Source organism: Antedon mediterranea, chromosome 3 (assembly GCF_964355755.1).
Source record: "Antedon mediterranea chromosome 3, ecAntMedi1.1, whole genome shotgun sequence".
NCBI lineage: Eukaryota > Metazoa > Echinodermata > Crinoidea > Comatulida > Antedonidae > Antedon > Antedon mediterranea.
In genome coordinates this window covers 6,119,369-6,142,001 of record NC_092672.1, presented here as the reverse complement: position 1 = coordinate 6,142,001, position 22,633 = coordinate 6,119,369, and the positions used below count along the sequence as shown (strand labels likewise).

Genomic DNA, 22,633 nt, shown 5'->3' with positions numbered 1-22,633 from the left:
ACCCACTCAAATATATATAATAATATACTTTTTGCTTTTATTAGTTTGAATTAGAAGAAATGCAGTTAAAGTTTGAAGATTTGCAAGGTGACAATGAGAAGATGAAATCTGAAAATGAACAGTCACTTCAAAAAGTGCAAAGATTAGAAGCATTGTTAGAAAACTCCAGCTCTTCAGAACAAGAAAAAAATAGGAAACAAGAGGAGATAATGAAACAGATAGAAAGTGAAGTCAATGCTAAAAATGAGGTAGAGTATAGATTCTGTGAACTTTGACCTTATATGATCACTGTAGGTACTGCAGAATTTAGTTTGCTGATGTGATGCAGCCATATTTGATGGTCCCTCTCCATGGTACTCATCAGTTACAGAGCAGTTAACTCTAGTTGTGATGTAATAACTCTATGGTGTGTGATGTAATAACTCTCTAGTTGTGATGTAATAACTCTATGGTGTGTAATAACTCTATGGTGGCCACACAAAAATTAAGTATTGTGGTTTTCATAGTGCATTTTTGAGTAGGAAAATAAAGAAATGGAACATGAAGAAGTCTGGTTTTTGGGAGTTTAAACATGATATTATTTTGTTGTCATTTTAGGCAATAAAGGCAAATGAGAAAATTAATATTTCATTGTCTGAACTGACAACTGAAAGAGACTCATTAAAGAAAGTAAATACAGACCATGAAGAAACACTGAAGACACAAGCGGAAACAATCAACTCAGTTAAACAAGAGTTAGAGAAATATAAAGAAGAATTGAAAGATACGCAAGACAAGAATAATAATGAAAAAGAACAGTTAAAGAATGTAGAAGACAAAATGTGAGAGTTTTTAATTTTATTAATAGACCATGTTTTTAAAATGAACATTCGAGAGGCCAAAGCTGGCTGAAAATGACACCCCTGGTTATTATTATATCATTCACTCAACAACACCACCCCTTCCTCTCTCCCTCCTTCCTCTCTCCCTTCCTCCTTACTCTCTTTCTCCTTGCTCTCTCCCTCCTTCTTCTCTTTCTCCTTCCTTTCTCCCTCCCTCCTTCCTCTCTTTCTCCTTCCTCTCTCCCTGCCTTCTTCCTCACTTTCTCTTTCCTCTCTCCCTCCCTCCTTCCTCTCTTTCTTCTTCCTCTCCCTCCTTTTCTCCCTCCTCTCTTTCTCCTTCCTCTCTTTCTCCTTCCTCTCTCCCTCCTCTCCCTCCTTCTCTCCCTCCTTCCTCTCTTCCTCCTTCTTCTCTCCCTCCTTCTTCTCTCCCTCCTTCCTCTTTCCCTCCCGTCCTTCCTATCTCCCTTCTTCCTATATATGTGATCATATATATTTATTCTCATAACATTGCATTATAATCTCCACTATATAAGTGGTTTAAAAAGCCGGTTTTGTAATTAATATATATGTATACTTTCTTTGTCTTCTTAGGAATGATGTACAGAGCAAGTTAAAGGAGACAGAAAGTTTAGTATCAGCCCTAGAAGATGAGAAGAAAGATTTATTACAAAAATTAGATGTTTTAGAAAAACAATCTGGAGAAAATGAGGTCAAAAAGAAAGAGGAGGAGGTATCAAGAGGAGCAATGAAAACTGAACTGTACGTTTGAGTAGAAGACAGAAAACCCCTCCTTTAGGAATTGTTTCCAATTCAGAGGGATATGACTATTGAGCAATTGGTAGAGCTTTCTTAGGTCACTATTGAAAAAGTAGTTCTCCCACAAGACTACACCTTTTTTACACATTATTTTATAATATTTAGGTCTAAGAATTCATTAAGTATTTCATTTTAATACTATATTTACAAAACAAATTACTTATTCTTATACTTATTTTACAGTAACACAATACAACAGTCACTAAATGACAAGACGAGAGAGGTAACAGAATCTGAAAGAGAAAGAGAACGATTGACAAGGGAGGTTGAAAGATTCAAGAAAACGCTGGACCAACAAAGCAAGGAACATTCAGAGAAAGAAGAACAGAATATAGGTTCACTACAAACACAGCTGTAAGTTAAAGCATTATCAAACTGTATGTGACAACAAAAATGTGATGTGCCTCTATATGGAAATGGTGATGTCATATCACTACCATATTTAGGTATATCACTACCATATTTAGGTATATCACTACCATATTTAGGTATATCACTACCATATTTAGGTATATCACTACCATATTTAGGTATATCACTACCATATTTAGGTATATCACTACCATATTTAGGTATATCACTACCATATTTAGGTATATCACTACCATATTTAGGTATATCACTACCATATTTAGGTATATCACTACACAATTTTTGTCAAACTAGTTTGATAGTGTTGACAGAATGTAGGCCGAGTGGTTACAGAGAGACCTGGGTTCAATTCCCGACCACTCCCTGTCTACTCGGCTGTAAATGAGTAGCAGGTTAAAAATACTAGGGAGGATAAAGCGGCGTGGAATGGAACTGGCCATCCTACTATATTATGCAGAGGCTTACTGCAATTAGCTCAACAGCTCTTTACCCTACATTCAGAAATGAATACATGACTGCCTATAAGGCAAATACAACGGAAGATTAAAATACAAGTCCTTCTACATCTTTAGATAGTCTTGATTTGTTGCATCTAAAGGAATACAAATATGATGTATTGATTTGATTACATTTGTTTTATTTGCAGAGATGAAGCCAATTACCAACTAGAGGAAAGCAAACGACAGATAGATAACCTGAAGGAAGATGAGAACGGATTACGAGAAGAAGTAAAACAAATGAAGAACCAAATAGAGGAAAAACAAGAAGAAGTTAAAGGCAAAGAAGATGCTCTTTCTCAAATGAATAAAGAAGTGTAAGTATTTTTACAGATCCTAAAAATAAAATTTAAACAGACGAACTATTGTTGTGAAGCTTTGAATGTTTACCAATTTAATGAAACAGTACATAGCACTTGTTCCTGCATGGTTCCGGTCCAGCACTGGCAAATTAAATTGCATGTGAATGTTTTGTTTTCATGCGCCAATAGATATGCGCGTAGACATGTGAAACAAAAACTTGCCTTCTGATTTGCCAGAGCCATGCCGAAACAGGTTTGAAAGACCCTTAAGTTGGGAGGTACATGGTATACAGACACTGTGTTACATGGTCTTTGATCCATTTTTATTTTCATTCATAGTATATCAGTGTAAACACATTCTTTTAATCTTTTTGGTTTACTTTATAGTGGTGAAATAAAAGCTAAGTTAGAAGAGGCAGCGACGACAACATCAACATTGAAAAATGAAAATGAAGAATTAGCCAAAGAAGCTAAGGAATACGAAAATCAATTGGAAGAAAAACAGAAACATGAAAATCAAGAAAATGAAAACTCAAAGAAGTTACAAGAACAAATGTAAGTCATAAAAAGTATTTTATTGAAGTGATCAGATTTTCAAGTCCTAAGTACACTGATTGATTTCTTAATGTTAATCTCTGTCTACACTATCAAATTTATGTGACGAAAAAATGTGATGTGCCCATATGGACATGATGATGCCATATCACTACCATATTTAAGCATATCAATACCATTTTGGGCACATCACACTTTATTGTCAAACTAGTTTGATAGTGTAGACATAGCTTAGTAATCACTATTAATGTTCTACTTTATAGATGTGTTTGGTATTATTAGTAAAATTATGTTTTTATATTCTATTTTATAGCACTAAATTACAAACATCATTATCTACAAAGGAAGGTGAAGTTACATCACTACAAAAGCTTAAAGAATCAAATGAATCTGAAATATCCAGGTTAAAAACTGTTCAAGTTGACCTTGACAAGGTGGGGTTTGTAAAGAATTGTCGTGGTTCCACATTGCTTGTTTTTGAGAGGAGTGGGAAAATCAGACTTTAGACAGATATGACCAATAGTGGCCTGTGTCATCTTAAGCTCTGTCTACACTATCAAATTGTATATGAAAATGTGCCCATATATGGACATGATGATGTCATATCACTACCATATTTGGGCACCTTACACTTTTTTTGTCAAACTAATTTGATAGTGTAGACAGAGCTTAATGTGTCCTAATGAACAAGGTGCTAGGGTTTGTGGTAATGATGTCATCTGGACACATGATTAATTTAATAATAATGTGCATGAAAACATATATATTATTGTAATTATTGTATATTAAGGGTCTTTCACACCTGTTCCGGCACAGTTCCGGTCCGGCGACTGCAAATAAAATCGAACATCAATTTTTTTGTTTTCACGTGGATATGCGTATAGCTGCGTGGAGCATCATGAAAATGAAACATTGACGTTTGATTCGCTGAACTTTTAATATTGAAGTAGCCTAAAAACTTATAACAATGATTTTTAGATAATTATGGCAATTTTGTTTTCTTTTAGGCAAAAAGTGAGGCAGAAACATTGAAGGCTTCATTAGAAGCAGCTACACAAAACCAAAGTCTCATCACTCAAGAGAAAGAAAACATTGAGAAACAAATGAATGAGAGTAACACTGACAGACAGGCGAAGGAACAGCGGGAAATACAACTGCAAAAGAAACTAGAAGATTATGAAGAACAAGTGAAAACAGTGACAAAGACATCGCAGGAAAGTGAGAAAGTTGTTGCAGAACTGAAAGAAAAATTGTAAGTTACGTGTACAAATTACCCTGATTGAAAAAAATTCTTCCAAAACTACATGTTTTCTGATGCATAAAAATGTCTCAAATTCATACTATTTATTCTGACCTCCATGAATCCAGACATGTTTGTCCAGGTTAACATGCACTGTTTTGTATAATGCATGGAGATATTATTGTGTGGAGATATTATTGTGTGGAGAGATAGTATTGTATGATAGTAATAGTATTAAACAATTTTAATAATTGTTAATCAGGGCAACGCTTCAACAAGTTGATGGGCAGTCAAAGGTTAAAGTTCAAGAATTAGAAACGGAACGTGATCACCTGACAAATGAGCTGGATGGACTCAATAAGCAAATGAAAGAAGAAAAAGAAAAGGTATATATCACCCAAGTATTATTCTATTTGTAGTTGTCCCATGACCTAGAGTATCGTATGGGTGTAGCAGTAGTAGTACTCATCATGATATGATAAACAGGCATATGCCATATCTCCAAGTGGTGCCTATCTCCTCTCCAGGCTGGAGGTTATTATTATAATTTGATGCAATAAATAATATGTGCCAGCTTGATTTCATTTTTTATATTTTTGTTAAACAATTTATTTTTCAGCTAATAGTTGATTTGGATAAAGTTACCAAAGAACTTGAAAATACAAAATCAAAGTAAGAGAAATAATTTTAAAAATGCATGTTTTTTTATATGTAACCTTCAACCTTTTTAACCTTCAACCTTTAACCTTCAACCTTTAACCTTTTATTTTCATAATAATAATAAATCATGATTTGAACAAAGGAACCTGTGCCATATAATATAACAATCACACTTAAGTGAAATATTTCCCTTAAATATTAAGTTTTTTCACTCAATAAATATTTAAGTATTTCCCTTAAATTGTATCCACTTACGTAGGAGATGCTTCCCTTAGCCTAAGTGTGAATGGTAAATATGGCCACTGTCTCTAATATGCAAATATTATAACCAATTACAGCACACACTGTTTATCCAGTACAATAACCTTTAACAAGACTGTAACAACAAATAATACATTTCAAATTGTTAGGTCATCTATATTGCTATAATTTAGACAAGATTTTAGTTATACAAGTAATACAAATGAAATGTCATACATTCTTAACCTAAATCCCTACCAGCATAGTTTAACACTGTAATAATAATAATTGTCATTGTATTATTAAATAAAATAATGAATAATAATAATAAATAATAATAATGAATAATCTTTTACATACATGATGGAAAGAGGTATTGTGTAATAGATTCAATTGGAATATTTACAAGTTATGAAATACATTTGTTAGTCAATTTTTATAACTTAATTCTTTATCAATCGGCTATACAGTTTATACACTCCAGTCCTCATGAAAATGTTGATTGATCTAGCCAGGGAAACAATTTAAATTTGATTGTCATCAACATTACTGTCGCAAAAAAGTTTTACAAATAAATACAACATGCTATATGAACAAATACTGTACTGTAATGTACATTTTGAATTTGGAAATACACACAATTTGTGTTTCAATTTATGATCTTTTTCACTGATTTTTAAACTGTACAAAACATTGATACTGACCATGCTGAACACTGTTGGAGGTTTTGTAATATTGTCTTGGTTTTATTTTACAGCGAGTCAAAATCAACAGAGGGTCTTAAATCTGAAATCAAATCTTTGGAAAGAAATTTAGAAATTACAAATTTACTAGTTGAAGGAAAAGAAAAAGACATGGAGAAATGTAGATCAGAGGTAAGGAAAGCTTTTAAGCTCAAAGTTTATGTGACAACAAAATGTAATGTGCCCATATATGGACACGATGATGATGATTACTACCATATTTGGCCTTTTCGCTACTATATTTTGGCACATCCTACTTTTTTGGATAGTGTAGACAGAGCTTTAGCTACAAATTATCACTCTGGACATCAACTAATGATGACATATAATAATTTTAAAATATTGAATAAATGAATGTGTTAATTTTTAGTTATCAACCTGTTTTTAACTTTCAGATAACTACTTTAAAAGCAGAGTGTATTGTAATGAAAAATTACAAAGACCGGTTAGACCAAGTAGAGGACACAAATGCTGACTTAAAACAACAACTAACAGAGTTGAAACACCAAGAAAGTAATAACAAATACATCCCAGATGGTAAGAGTACAAACTAAATTCATTTGTTTTATAAATATATTTCTGGTGGAGGAAGGAAGGTTAATCTATTGTTGCAAGTTGTTGCATGGCAAAATCAAATGTTGATATAAAGGTTGCGGTACAACACGTATATTCTCACTCCTGAGGACGATCAAAGCAAATTGATCGAAACGTTGAGAAACTCAACAGTTCTTTTCAGAACTAATATATCAGGTGTACCTCAAACTTTATATCAACAAGGTTAATCTACTGCATTAAAATATATATCTGAAATATATATGTTACTCTTTATTCCTTCACATCCGACAGTGTATACATCAATTACAGGATGAAAATATAGATATAAATAAGAATACACATAATAAAAATAACAAAAAGAAAAGCCTAAAAGTTAATCTAATCTATAGATTGGCAGCAGTGTTATTAACTAATTCATGGACTATATACTGCAACTTAGAAAAGGCACAATAAATGATATCTAATTCAGGATTTTGACAAACACATTTGTTATAAATTCTACAAAAAATACCATTCTTACAGATATTAACGCAGGAAAATTGAACATGTAACATTGATTTTGAACGAAGTCTATGAATTGGGACATTAAAATTGAAATAGAAACAAGATTACAATTGAACATAGAATTTAGATATTTATATACAAAAATATTAGGTCATTTTTTGTTTATCGGTTGGTAAAAGTTAAACAACAAAATAATTTGTCCGCAAAGTGTTCCGAATGAAGCTTGCAACCAACAGCCCCTGGTATAAAGAGTAACATAAACTATATAACAAATGTATTTACCGCCTAATTACTAAATGACTGACTGCTGATGAGGGAAGGCGTCGTACATATAAAATGTTTTGTTTGGTTTTTATTTACAGATAATGAAATTTATGCCTCATTAAAAGAAGGGAAGGAAACGGCTGAAGGTCAGGTACAGTTTCTAAACTCGGTTATCGTTGACCTGCAAAGGAAAAACGATGAATTGAAAATGCAGTTGGATGTTATGGAAAATGGCGCCATCAACGGCAACCATGATTTGTCGATAGAGTGAGTAGCATTTGTTGAAAATACTAGTACAATAATTGTTTTAGAAAGATTATCAACTTTGTTTTGGTTATTTTAAAGTACATTGTATGCAGCAATTCATAAAGAGTTAAAATTGGGTGATAGGACCAGCTACCCATGAAGACAGAAGAGGGTTTTTAGCAATCTCTGCGTCTATTGTTTTTGTTTGTATCTCTTTACTTTTTTTTTTTTATTCAGTTGACAACCAACAGCGATGAAACCGCCACTAACTTGTGAGCATTAATTACAATTTTTATATTAAAATTGCTTTTACAGTTTTGAGCTTCCAACTGGGCCACCTCCTAGGTTATTCTGTGACATCTGTGATGTGTTTGACCTTCACGATACGGAAGACTGTCCTCTTCAGGCGAGTTCTGACAGTCCGCCTCCTTCAAATTACCACGGTAGCAGAACTGAAGAGAGAGCTTATTGTGATATATGCGAAGGTGAGAACTTGCATAATTCTTCCGCTTAATGCGTATTGAATAAAATCATGAATATCAGTACGATTTAATCTATTTTTTTTATTGTAGAATTTGGCCATTGGACTGATGCTTGTGATGACGAACAGACTTATTAAATTTTGGTTTGTTGAAAATGTATTCACTTGTCCTGCGCAGGAAGGCTCCATCATCATGGCAGGGTGTTCTGTGGACAACTGGCACCACAATTAAAGAGAATGGATTTGATGCTTTTATCAATGCAATGATGTCATGATTGACTGATTGATTGATTGATTGATTGATTGATTGATTGTAGTAGCAGCAAGCAACATAAAGTACTAAATGTTGAGTATTTGATGACAGCAAGATCCCCAAAGTACTAAATATTGAGATTAATATTGCCAGTATTCAATGATTTTTGTTTAGGATCTGACAATCTTTACTCCAGCAAAGGACAATCACAAAACAGTACCTGTTACTAATATTCAATAACAAGCTAATATGTAATCTTGGAAAATCAGGGCAAAATAATTTTTATGAGAAACTGCTTGCTTTCGCCCTTGTGTTAGCTTCCTCATATCATGCAACACAGCTGAAAATTCTATTCGGTATCTAGATATTGATGTATTCAACCATGAGCGCGTGTATTCTGGTGTTACAAAAGCTGTTATACCAAATATTGACTTTATTCATAGTTATGGGATTGATATTTTAGGAGAATGTACTCTAAAATATTATAAAATGTGCCTCACAATTTACTAATTGATTTTGTATGCGTATATAAATAATATATTTATTTTGTATTTCAAAAATAATTTATTGGCTTTTAGTATTTTTAGATTTTTCTGCTTTAATGGTTTTCTTTGAATTTACAATTATTTCAGCATCTAAAATTAGTTATTAGAATATTTAGATAGGAATGAAGCACTACCTTATTGGTTAAAAGTATATATTACAAACAAATAAAAATATGAATAAAATACTAAGATATTAATTCTAACTAAAAACAAATTTTAATTTCCCAATAAAAATGCTGAATCAAGCAATATGAAAGAAAAAAATTGCCTAAAGACTTGAACAAGGAACATTCTACTTAGTATGTAGACAGACATCCTATTAGACCACTGGGATTCATGGTATGTTCACAATCATTTGGTTAGCTTTTCTTTTCTTATCCCGATAAACTTCCTCAACCACAACCATGAATAGGGCCATAAATCCTGTGGTTATGTATCCCTACCTGAAAAACCCTTCACACCTGTTTTGTTTTCACGACGCTCCACACGGATATGCACCTATCGATATGCATGTAGCCGTGTGAAAACGAAACATTGATGTTTGATTGATTTTTCTGCCGCCGGACTGGAACTGTGCCGGAACAGGTGTGAAAGACCCTTTAGCCAGTTCAAAATTCAAGCTCACTCAATTTTGGAAATCTTGCTTTTTTCACAGTGCAATACAACTTTTAACAACATTCCTGTTTCTCAATATTCATTTTTCAATTTAACCCTTCCATTACTCGAACCAGACCAGACAAACCCGATTCAAACCCCTTGTGCCTTACCTTTCTCCCATTTATTTCTATAGTTTTGGCTTACATGAAGTTGCAAATTAGATGTAAAGGAAATACTATAAATAATAAATACATTATATTAATATCAGTTAAGTTTGCCATTTGATTTGGAGGATAAATTCTTTTATACATAATTCTAAAATTAAATTAATTTTCCTGGTTTGTTTACAGTTTTTACTATAGTGATGTGGTATGTGATTTTATTTACCAGATTGAAAATATTATTTAACATTATTCAATTTAATTTAGATTGAATTTACGCTTATAACCGGTACTATTTGGTTGGTTATGTCGGAAGTTATACCTTGTTGTTGGAGGTGCTTTTTGTATTCCATTTTATTGATCTGATGAAGTTTAAATTGTTAAGTGTATTGTAGTGTTAATACTAGTATAGGAAGCAGATCTACCCACTCGGACACACCGAGTATAATATACATTGTAGCTTGGTGGATAACATGCTTGCCTTCCAATCCAAAGGTCCAGTGTTCAATCCTGACCTAGTACCAAGGTTGTAACTCACACCTCTTCCAACTCCACCACTCCCTATGTTTATAAGCACGATAAATTATAAAATAGTTTATCCATTCTGTAATTGGCAAGTTACTCTCTGTTAGATGTGTATGAAATAATAAAAAAAATGTTTAAATCATTGTTATGCAAGGACTTGCCAAAAACCTTTAAATATTGTTTCTTTTTGCGTTATTAATATTCCTTTAATCACCAGTGGGTGATTTGATTTCTTTTCATAACTACAACAGCTCATGTTTAAGTATGACATGCCATTTGTGCCAAAATAGTTTTTTTTTAAATTTTAAGCTGAATCATTTTCTACAACCTAGACTAGTTTACATCATTCGAACATAAAAAATGTTCTCCATTCCGCTATCATGTTCTAGTATTAACATTACCGCAACACTGCATTATCAATGAATTTGAAATGGTATTATGTAAAGTATATATATATATATATATTTAATGATTTTTGTAGTTATCACCGGTGCTGGTTTTTCTATTCAATTGGAAATAATTTGTATCTATAGCCTCACATGTTGATGCTGTGTATTAAACTTAGCGCATTCCATTTAGTTTAGATGATGATGTATCTATGATTTGTGCGAGATTCGCACCTAATCTTGTATATACAGTTTGACACTTTATGCAGTCATTTTAAAATACTGTAAAATGATTGAGTAAGTGTGGCATTGCTCTCGTACAAATCGTGCAGCACACATTCGACGGTGGCGCTCATTCTAATACCCTGGGGGTGTAATTGCTGTATGCATTTTATCAAGTTCAAGTTAAGATTATTTTGTTTAATTCTTTATCTGAATCAAAGTATAAACTGGAAAATGTTTTATCTTTCACTGTTTTTCTAAATCTAATCGAGTGTTTAAAAATTAAAAGATTGCATCAATGTGTTAATTTGCTTGATGGAATTATTGTTTGAGTGAAGACTTTCAAATAAATTGTTTGCCAAATTAAAAAAATTGGTGTATGACTTTTTGTTTTGATTTTTTTATTACAATAATATTAATATTAAAAAAACTTCTCTGACAACTAGAATGCATTTTACAGAGTATTGGACGAAGTATTGAGAATTGAAATTTCTCAGAAAATGCTGTTTTTTAGACAGCTGATTGAAAGAGCAATAGATGAAGAAATAAGTCAGAAAGAACAGGGCTGTAGCATGAGGCAGATGAGGCTCTTGCCTCGTCTGAAATTTTCAATTTTCACTACCCACCCTAATTCCCCAGCACAGATCGTCATATTATATTTTGATAATTATATTTAAAGCATATTTTCCTCGTCTGTTTTTAACCTCTTGCTACAGCCTTGAAGAAGCCACTTAATAGATATATAAATGGGTTGTCTTTTATTACAGATAAAATAAAAATTATTATTGGGGTAAATAAATAATTATCCAAAAATGCATAAAAGAAAAGTTTTAAAAAAGAAGTTATTACTGTATATATATTATTCTTTATATTTACAGGTAACAATTTATGATTAAGATAACAATCAGTTTACAATAATTGATCATAGTGTTTGAAAGACCAAACGGTTTGATATTTCAATATCATTAATTAATAATGAAACATTTGGGAAATTAATTTTTCGATATTAAAAATTTGTTCTAGGCCTAGTGGAGATTCAACGAATGATATAGGCTAAACGATAACTGGATGTAACAATTCAATCAGAGAATAGAAAAAGTAAGGTTATATTGTATAATTAGCACAATTTATTCTTCTGTAACAATTAGAATTCTGGCTTATTTTACGGAACTATTTTTCGTATTGCGTAGTACAGTGGGCGTATTAACGACGTTTGGATTAGATGACGTCACGAATCATTAAGATTTTCGAAATGATATAATTTATTGTTGCGCACAACCAGAACCATTAACGGCAGCCATTTTTAAGTTGACAGGGGATATAAACGTCTCCCGGTTGAAGCAGGGAAACGGCAGTCAAAATCCTTTAAAATCAAATCAATTTAAGTTGTAAATTATTTTTTTATCTTAAATAATTTTCATTAAGTATTTAGGGATCGTATTTAGAATGTCTGAGGAGAAACTAAGTGTCGATAGCATCATTTCACGTCTTTTAGAAGGTGAGTAGAAACCGAAGATTATTATATCAGGGAACCTCGGCTAGCCTAACCGGCTAATTGATAACTACACTGTAATACATGATTTACAGTACAGTTAACAGTGTTCATATGGGTTTATGTTGTGTACCAAATGTATGTATATTTATGTAATGTTTAGTAATTTTCAATATATGAAAAAAGTGTATGTTAATAGAGCCCTTTCCTTGGTTATTGTGTAAAAGTACAGTATCCTAGTCCTACAAACTTAAAATACGGGTGCAGCAGCCTTATACTAAGCCTATACTTCGACTCTGCTGCTGGTGTATGGTAAGTGGTTAGCCTAGCGTTTGTTTATTTGGTTTTCTGCAGAAGGGCACACACATTGCCAATTTAGCTACTCCAACTGGATCCCTCCAACTTTTTCATGTTATTCCATTTTCAAATTTAAATAAAACATCAACATCATGAAAGTTAATGATTCTTCGCAAATGACGCACCTCTCCTGTGCTGTGTCCTACAGTGGGTCATACTGTATAAACCTTTGGTCAAAGTAAAAGTATCTATCGGTATTTAATTATTTGTCTTGTTACAGTACCGTATTTTCCGGAGTATAGGTCGAGACTTTGTGGGAAAATTTTAATTGCAAAATCGGGGGGTCGACTTATACTCCGACCATGCGATTTAAAAAAAAAAATCAGGCCGAAAAAATGTGTTCAAAAGCCGTCAGCTGTCAAGGCCTAGCTAGCATGGTCAGTGGCCTATCATCAATCACTCACAGTAGTTTTCAATTTAATACCTACATTGTACAAAATAATACAACTCCAACAAGTACTGGTCAATAAAATATTAATATATCACAGACTCATTTTGATGTTTATATTACGCTTTTAAGATAATTAAGAATAAATAGTTTTCGTTTGTGTTTTATATGCTTCGTCGTATTCACTCGCGAAAACATCGTAACACACACCACAAACGAACTACACGTCGTTGGAATGTCCATGCAGCATGTTTGTTATTGCGCGATATTTTCATCTATACACATGCACAGTTTGTTTGTTTGTTCGTAATTACAATTACTGCGCATGTCTATTCATAAAATAAATTCTCCTTATTCTGGCGCGTGTACATTTACAGATAACGCGATTTACAACTAATCGCCTGTACAATTTAATAAGCCTCCAAACGGAAAACTCGTTTTAATTTATTCGAGTGAGTGACACGAAAAAACATCGCTGATGGCAAGTACTGTAATGCTACATCGCTATCATTTATTATAGGCTGGCGAAGACTGCGGCGAAGTCGTTGTGGTTTACATATAATAATAATAGATTGTCTTATAAATATTATTGATTACATCTTAATAATATAAACAAACAACCACATTTCATACATTTCTAGCCCTCTTTGATGATTTTTTGTTATTAGATGATTTTGCTGGTCGACTTATATTCAGGTAATACCAAAATATTCTAGGGCAAAGTTGGGGGTCGACTTATACTTGGGGTCGACCTATACTCCGGAAAATACGGTACTTTCCTAATAAAATTGGAGACCATTTTGGCCCAACTTACTCACTTCGTTCGTTCATTTTTATTTCACAATGCATCAAACTTGTCATTTATACAGATTAAATCAAAGTATTAAATAAAAGATGCAAAGTCTGGAAAAGACTTTGTGATTGGTTTTTTTGGTGTTGTTCTAACATATAGTCGCCATACATTGAACCTTTTTAATTTTATTTGTTTAATTATATGTTTTTATCTACAGTACTAGTACTTGTAGGTACCATATCATCAGTGTAAACCAATTTTATTTACAGTCCAAAGAATATACATGAGTCATAACCATTTAATAATTCTCATTCAACATACACACAATATTTGCATGCATTATAATAGGTTTATAGCCAGAGCAGCTATGGAGTTACAACTTCCAGGTACCTGGGTGTGGGCTACATGGAAAGGCTATACAATTTCAATCAAGCACATTAGCATTTGTGCATAGAAAACTAATTGAATAATAATTTTGCAATTTATACCATAATTAAAAACTGAGAAATGTTTTTTCAGAGTCATTAATAAGAAATCAATGCAATTAAAATAACCTAAACCTAATCCTAAATTTGTTTAAGAAAATGCATCATTCTTTAATACAATGCCAATACAGGGACCAATGATTTTTTAAAAATATATTTTGAAATGCAATTTCTGTTCTGTTAACCATGCTGTAATCGGTGATTCAGCATTGGTATTGGGAAACCAACATTAATAGTACATGATTTGAAGCTGAAATACTGTATTTATTCAGAGGCCGTTTATTGTTTAGGAGGGTGGGAGGGGGTTATTTAATCAAATAATGCATGTGGCAGGACGTTTATTCAAAATTATATTCTATGGGGAGGATGGTTATTCAAATCGGGGCGTTTATTCACATAAATACGCAGGGCTGAAAATTAACCTTTAAACCATAGTGGCCAGTTGAAGGATGGTCGCCCTTATTAAAAATGGCTGGCCCTTATTAATTTTTTGTACAAATTTTTTTTGGCCGGCGGGGGTGGGGATAACCACGCACGCACAATACAGGGGAGGGCTGAGAGAGCTTCTAGAAGATGCTGACGTCACACGTCGGCACGTGTTTTGAGGAGGATTTGAGTGACCAAAATTGGTTAGAACTTTCGAAGAAATAATCCATCTTCAAAATGACATAATTAAAGAAACTAAGCTTTTTAAATAAATTTGGCGACCGTTAATTTTCAGCCCTGAATACGGTAATATTTTAATGCTGTGCCATTACTATTCCTATGTTATATTACTACTATCATTTTAATTCAAAAGTAATTGATTTCACATCCCTATTTTGTTCTTTTTAGTACGTGGATCTAGGCCTGGCAAAAATGTTCAACTAACAGAAGGAGAAATTCGTGGACTTTGTTTAAAATCTAGAGAATTATTTCTCAGTCAGCCAATATTGCTTGAATTAGAGGCACCCTTGAAAATTTGTGGTAAGTAGTTCTTGTATTGTTTTGATGTGCGTATGTTATTAGTTTGTAGTTTGTGGTTATTATAGGCTTGGCTAATGTCAGTGTGTACAGGTTATGACTGAATATGTGTGTGGGTGGTTACCTACTCAAAAGCTGTTTAAGTAGTTGACATATTTTATTCCTTATAGCTGAATGACTTAAAATGAAATTAAATCTTTAATCATTATTATTATTAGATATAAAGATAACATGATTTGTGCCTCTGGTGGTTATTTGTTGATTGAAATAACTTGAATAAATGATATTGCGAAAATGTGTAATATTGTAATTCCATTTTTTTTTATATTACTGTATATTTTATCTAATATTTAAAAAAAAATTACTTTATTTATTACTTATTATTATCACTAACAATTGAAATATATATTTTCCTCCACTCACTTTTAACTGATTTTTGTTGCTTTTTTCTTTTTATAAGTGAAAACTTTTTTATAAATTTTTTAGGGTTTTTTTTCCTATGGACGTGCGTGATTAACTTTATTTTTTTATTTTTCATGTTTTTTGGTGGATAATACATCTTTATATAAATTAATTTTTGTTTTGTTTACAGGTGATATTCACGGTCAATACTATGATTTGCTAAGATTATTTGAATACGGTGGTTTCCCACCAGAAGCAAATTATCTTTTCCTAGGGGATTACGTAGACAGGGGTAAACAATCATTAGAAACAATTTGCCTACTGTTGGCCTACAAAATCAAGTACCCCGAGAACTTCTTCTTGCTTCGTGGCAATCATGAATGTGCAAGTATTAATAGAATCTATGGCTTCTATGATGAATGTAAGTTGTACATTTTCAAATAATATTGTATTTATTTATAATAAAATAATATTAATAATAATATTTATTCGGTTACCACTGAATAATAACCAGGCGTGAGAATAGCCTGAAGCCTAAACAGATTCTAAACTCGCTCCAATTAGAGAAGGTAGCCCTTCTAGCTGGACGCTCAGACCAGCTGATATCCGGGTCTCATCTTTAAAATGATTAAACATCAATTATGATACTTAACTAAATTAAACTCTTTAAACAAAACATTCTCTCTGTATATTAGGAAGTGTAAACAAAATATTGGCAAAAATAAAGTACAGTATATTTTGAAATTTTTCTATTAAAATTTGAATACATCTTAAAACATTATATCACTTGCGTTTCAGTACCCTGGTCACTTAATTGCCCAGTATTGATTATTTACATTGGGAGAAGAACACTTTAACCTATAATAATTTTATCAAATATATGAAAAGTGCTTTTGTTGCTTCTGAAAATTACTTTTGGTTTCTTAAAATGTTATGCAGACTAGTACCAAATGAATGGTCTATTGATTTTATAAATGAATCATACTATTGATTTGGTTTCTATAGTAAATTGAATACAAAAGATTAAGCATCTATGCAAATGTAATTTATATCATATATAAACAGTTGTATAACAATAAAAACCATACCGTCCTTTGTGGGCTATTTTATATATTTTTTAAAATTAGAATTATTTTTGTGCATTCACTTTTTTGGAGAAAATTATAGTGGATCAAAAAGTTTTGCCTTTTAAAATTAAACAAAATATATTAACATTCACGATAGCAACCTTTGTATGTTGTATGTATTACAATTTATAAACGTTCATGTGATATTAATGTCATTGACATATCCTCTGTTCCATTGTACAATATTAAGGTCAAATATCAAATGCGTGGTAGTGAGCATTAAATCCAAAAATCTTTAATGGAACTTGAAAATTATGCCAGCTGCTTAGTGGTTGCTGCTATTCCTACAGAGTATTGTAATAAACAAATTTGACATTGTGTATACATTTTACGTGAACAAAATTAGCATAATCTCTATCTTCCCGAATACATAACTTATTGTATAAAATGAATTTTTTTTTAGCCAAACAAGGACTTGTATTGATAATAGAATTTGTTTGATTTCATTGTCTTCTTTTTATTTGTAAAAGGTAAAAGAAGATACAACATTAAGTTATGGAAAACATTTACAGACTGCTTTAACTGTCTGCCTATAGCAGCCATTATAGATGAGAAAATATTCTGTTGTCATGGAGGTAAGGACATAACATTAAGGTAGTCGTGTGAGAGTATTGAAAGTGAAACATGTATTACAGTAAGCTCTGTCTGCACTATCAAACTAGTTTTTTAAAAAAGTACCAAATATGGTAGTGATATTCCCAAATATGGTAGTTGTATTCCTAAACATGGTAGTGTGTGATATTCCCAAATATGGTAGTGGTATTCCCAAATATAGTAAAATAATATTCTCAAATATGGTAGTGATATGACATCATCTCCATATATGGGCACATCACATTTTGTTGTCACATAAAGTTTGATAGTGTAGACAGAGCTTATTAGGCCTGTCTACACTTTAGTAAGAGAATTATTTCTGGAACTGTATACATTTATTGTACTACTACAAGAACTCTGGAATCCGTTGTTTGTAGTGAGGGCGAAATCAATTCATCTTTTATTGGTCTAATTCATATAAAAAAAATTTAAAATAATCAAATTCAGATTTGTATATTGTAACGAATAGTATTTTATGTGTATATCGATATTTAAAAGTCTACGCTTGTAAATTCTTGTCAATACTTTTAATACTAATTTAGTATCCTTTTTGATGTCTATGGTTGATGTTTTCAAGTGTGGTCATGCATGAACAAGGCCAAGGCTGGCATGATACATTGCTTTCAATTTTTAAATATGACTAATAATACAACTATAGTCAATTAATAAAAATTATGTGTCATTACAACAATCCAGCTGAAACACATTCAATTTCTTATTTTGAAAAGTTTTCTCAATAGTTTTTCTTTATTGATAGCAATAACTGATGCATTAAATTACTGTACTACAGTATCGCTGATTTTGATTGTCGTAGACCTTTATGTTAATTGTTGCTTGCTTTTTATCTAAAGTTGTTTCAAATCTTATAATGGTTTTATGCATGTATGTTACTTATAATATATTAATATGGATTTATAGCTTGGGAAGTTTAATACATATATTGATAGGTTTGCAGGGGTGAAAATGAATACATATTTAGAATTATTGTCGAAATATATTCAGTAGATAACCGGTACAATTTACATTGTGAACAGGCCTATCTCCAGACTTGCAATCAATGGAACAAATTAGAAGGATCATGCGACCTACAGACGTACCAGATCAAGGCTTACTCTGCGATTTACTATGGTCAGATCCAGACAAAGAAACATTGGGATGGGGTGAAAATGATCGTGGCGTCTCATTCACATTTGGTGCCGAAATTGTGGCGAAATTCTTAAGTAAACACGATTTGGATTTGATATGCAGGGCACATCAGGTATGTAATGCTTGATGAATTACTTAAAATGAATTAAAAATATACAAAATATAAACTTTATTATATCTTTAACAGATTCTTTGTGGTGTACCCATGAGGAAGTATCTTGGTTTGCTACTAGGAAGTGCAAAGGATATATATTGTAGTAGTGTATATTTTTTATTTAAAAAAAACAGACTAAATGTTTAACACAAAATGTATTCTAAATGTCGGCTCTGTAAAAATAATCCATTTTTCTTTTTAAGGTTGTTGAAGATGGCTACGAGTTCTTTGCTAAACGACAACTAGTGACGTTATTCTCAGCTCCGAATTATTGCGGAGAGTTTGATAATGCAGGAGCCATGATGAGTGTTGACGAAACTCTTATGTGCTCATTCCAAGTAAGTTCTTGTACTGAATTTCATGTGATATTGTTTTATATTGTGTACTATAACTGATCAATATCAATATCGATTTTTTATGAATCTATGTTTTTGCATCTACAGTAGAACCTGTGTTTTACGTACCCTGATTTTACGTACGCTTAAAATAACCGATGACGTCATCATTTTCTTACATTGAGGGTGCAATTTAACAACAAAACAAAGCCATGGCTGTGTAAGGAATTCTGCTGTGTGAGACAAGCTACACACACGTGCATTCCCCCTACAGCAGCAACTGTTTTTATTGATAGAAAATACAAGAACATTGATATTAAACGCACAGGCTGTATATACAGTACTGTACATTTCTAGTTAGGCCTCACATCTTATAGGGCCTGCTAGCCTGGCTAGGCCTAGCTAGTGACCACCTGCATGCTGTACAGTAAAATAGGCCTAGGCAAACACGGTAGCCTTTATAGCTACAATCTCTATGTATTTGGGGGTGAATTTAAGGTGAACCTGGATTTTACGAATCCCATGTTTTACGTACGCCTTTGGGCCTGTACTGTACGTAAAATGAAGGTTCTACTGTGCTTGTTAACAAGGACATCTTTGTTATCCAACTTAAATTCAAAGTATTAGATTTTTACCTTGTACCCTGTACTATTAATTTTCCCACCTACCCAACACATTACTTATGTCCTGTATTTTTATTTATAAATGCAGTAAATAACATTTTATTGATTTTTGCAATTTAGATTTTAAAACCAGCTGACAAGAAAAAGTTTACATATGGTGGATACAACGCAGGCAGGCCTGTAACACCTCCACGGGGGAAAGCGAATCAGAAGAATGCCAAGAAATGAACTCGGTTTGGTAAGGCCTAGAAATCGTCCTAACATTCACGAAAACATCCCAGAACTCATTTTGCACCCACATAGGTTGCGATGTCTGTCACCCTAGCAGATGGTTCGCCTCCGAGAATTTGGTTTACATACGTCACTTTTTATTCTTTTAATTCTAACGTATTTGTATAATAGTCAATAATTAGTGATTTTCTTCTTGAAATCAAATAAAAGAAGCATATCACGTATATATATATATAACATTTTTTATATCTATATTACACTAGCTTAATCTGTTTATTTATTTTTTGGTAATTATGTTAATTAAATATCAGCCGTCGATTAATTTGGTTGGTTGGATGGTAAGTTATTTCTAACTAATCTGAGAAAATAGCTTTTTTATTTGCTTTTTGTAAACCATGTTTGAGTAATTGATAACCTACAAGCCATTAGAGGAGCCATCAGCAAGCCTTGATTTTTTAGTATACAGAACTGTACATTTTTAGATTAGGTTTGTGGCAATGTATGTTACATAGATACTTGATCAAGAGTTTATTTATTGAACATAATTTGATGTCTGTAAACAAATGTATGGATTTTTGTTATAGTAGTGACTGGAATGTTGAAATGATTTCACTTAATATCAACCATTGTCCGTGATCTGGAGTGAACTTAATGTTGTACAAAGTATACGTTGCCTGTAAAATAATAGAATACTAAATCAACTAAAAGCATGGCGATGTTGGCAATGGTTTTGAGCATATTGTAAATGTTCATCCTCTGTTAGTGTTAGCGGTCTGATTTTTTTTAGACGTTGCTTTTAGGTTATGTCAATTGTCATGCACTGAATTACTGGTTTTAAAATAGTGAATATACCTAATTATGAGAGTTTTAATTTGATGAAAACAACGGGATTTCATCTCTGCAACATGTTAATAGCTATAGTGATTCATTGTATACTAACATCTATAAAGTCTGATTTTTTCTTCTTACTAGCAAATACCATGTGCCGTGAAAATGAACAAAAATGTGGAGAGATTTTAACATTATGATCCACTGTATTTAAATATGTAATACAGCAATGGTGATTTTTTATTTATTAAACTGTGAATAATTTGATTTATTATTAAATGGGAAGGAGCACCATTTTTTTTTTGGGAAAGGATGTGGATTTTGGTAGTAAAAATTGAAGAAATCATTGTAACTTGTATAAATTCCATTTGTTATTAGAAGAATCTCCTTTGTATGTACAAAATGTCCTGTTTGGTAGTGATTAAATTGAGCTTTGTATTAGTATAATAATTAAGTATTTATGTCTTTGTCGTTGTAATGAATCATTAGAGACTTTACGAAACACGACGGTTAGGGGAGGACGACGAATATCGAATACGCTAGAGCGTAAAAGCATATACAGTCAACATAGCCATTTTATTAGTTACGCACCCTTTCACAAAGACAACGACCGGCGGTATCTCTCTCCCTCCCCTAATAATAATAGTAATTGAATACAGAGAGACCCTGGTTCAATTCCTGACAACTCCCTGTTTAACTGCAATAACATTGCCATAGCCATATATGCACATATATATATATATATATATCATCTTATTGAGCCATAGTAACTAGTCAAAAATAAAAGGGTCGAAATTTGGTCATTTTTTGAAAATTTTCCTGTACTATTATATTAGTACAGGGATTTTTTAGAAAAATGCCCAAAATATCCACTTTTTTTATTTCAATAATTATGCGATAATTTTGCAATATATGCACATATATTGTGTTATCTTATTGAGCCGTAGTAACTAGTCAAAAAATAAAAGGGTCGAAATTTTGTCATTTTCCAAAATTTTCCTGTACTATATCATGAAAGAACGACTCAACTGACACATTTTTAAAATATCATTTTTTTAGCTTTTTGGGCTATTTAGACCTTGTGGTATATTCAGATATTCAAAATTATTGAATTTATGTCATAGGAAACCCATTCAAGTGCACAACAATGGTGTTAATTGCACAGCAAGCTGTGTAATGTTGTTTTAAACATATGTCAAAAGTGGTTACTATAGCACAATTGACATGCGCAGAACCCATTATTCGTCTCTGCGCAAGTTTATTATGCAATAGTATAGTAACCATTTATGTCAACAACAAAAAAGGGTCGATAATCGGTCATTTTTCGAAAATTATGCAATAGTAACCACTTTTGACTGAAATATATATATATATATGTTATCTATATATAAATTTACGTAAGGGCAAAATTCGGTAAATCTCGGTTTATTTCTAGAATTTTTACTCGATGGTATATAAAGTTGGTTCATACTTTCGGTACTGATTTTAACCATCTGATGTAACCCTGTTTACTAATTAAATTGAGTTAGGTAATTAGTTATTGACGATTAAAATGAATTTAGGTTCAACGATTTGCCCCAAATAGGGGTGTTTTCCGATCGTGGTATACACTGTCTAATGGATGTCCATCTTGAAAAATACCCGCCACAAAAATACGAGGAGGCTTCGCATTTTCCTATCTCCTCCTACGATAATTGTTTTTAATAGCTGAAAACTGGTTGAACAGCTAG

At 32.2% G+C, this 22,633-nt stretch overlaps 2 protein-coding genes across 8 annotated transcripts in view; both read left to right on the top strand.

Annotated features, from left to right (window-relative positions):
• The window catches only part of LOC140044677 (uncharacterized), a 51,254-nt gene extending 39,913 nt beyond the window's left edge, over nucleotides 1–11,341 (top strand). For all 7 annotated transcript variants that reach the window (XM_072089292.1, XM_072089290.1, XM_072089296.1 and 4 more), the window contains 15 exons: nucleotides 45–248; nucleotides 598–821; nucleotides 1,413–1,580; nucleotides 1,821–1,991; nucleotides 2,656–2,823; nucleotides 3,196–3,363; nucleotides 3,677–3,797; nucleotides 4,371–4,615; nucleotides 4,866–4,989; nucleotides 5,223–5,275; nucleotides 6,261–6,378; nucleotides 6,642–6,783; nucleotides 7,668–7,836; nucleotides 8,131–8,300; nucleotides 8,388–11,341. In XM_072089292.1, coding sequence (XP_071945393.1) covers nucleotides 45–248; nucleotides 598–821; nucleotides 1,413–1,580; nucleotides 1,821–1,991; nucleotides 2,656–2,823; nucleotides 3,196–3,363; nucleotides 3,677–3,797; nucleotides 4,371–4,615; nucleotides 4,866–4,989; nucleotides 5,223–5,275; nucleotides 6,261–6,378; nucleotides 6,642–6,783; nucleotides 7,668–7,836; nucleotides 8,131–8,300; nucleotides 8,388–8,434 — 2,292 coding nt within the window. In that variant the 3' untranslated portion in view covers nucleotides 8,435–11,341. The remainder of the gene's footprint in view (nucleotides 1–44; nucleotides 249–597; nucleotides 822–1,412; nucleotides 1,581–1,820; nucleotides 1,992–2,655; nucleotides 2,824–3,195; nucleotides 3,364–3,676; nucleotides 3,798–4,370; nucleotides 4,616–4,865; nucleotides 4,990–5,222; nucleotides 5,276–6,260; nucleotides 6,379–6,641; nucleotides 6,784–7,667; nucleotides 7,837–8,130; nucleotides 8,301–8,387) is intronic.
• Nucleotides 11,342–12,270: 929 nt separating this feature from the next.
• On the top strand, nucleotides 12,271–21,353 carry LOC140044676 (serine/threonine-protein phosphatase PP1-gamma catalytic subunit B). Its single transcript, XM_072089289.1, has 7 exons — nucleotides 12,271–12,483; nucleotides 15,335–15,466; nucleotides 16,056–16,286; nucleotides 17,463–17,567; nucleotides 18,621–18,844; nucleotides 19,090–19,224; nucleotides 19,965–21,353. Exons 1-7 carry the CDS (start codon nucleotides 12,432–12,434, stop codon nucleotides 20,070–20,072), a joined length of 987 nt encoding a protein of 328 aa, XP_071945390.1. The 5' UTR covers nucleotides 12,271–12,431; the 3' UTR covers nucleotides 20,073–21,353.
• The last annotated feature ends 1,280 nt before the right edge of the window (nucleotides 21,354–22,633 follow it).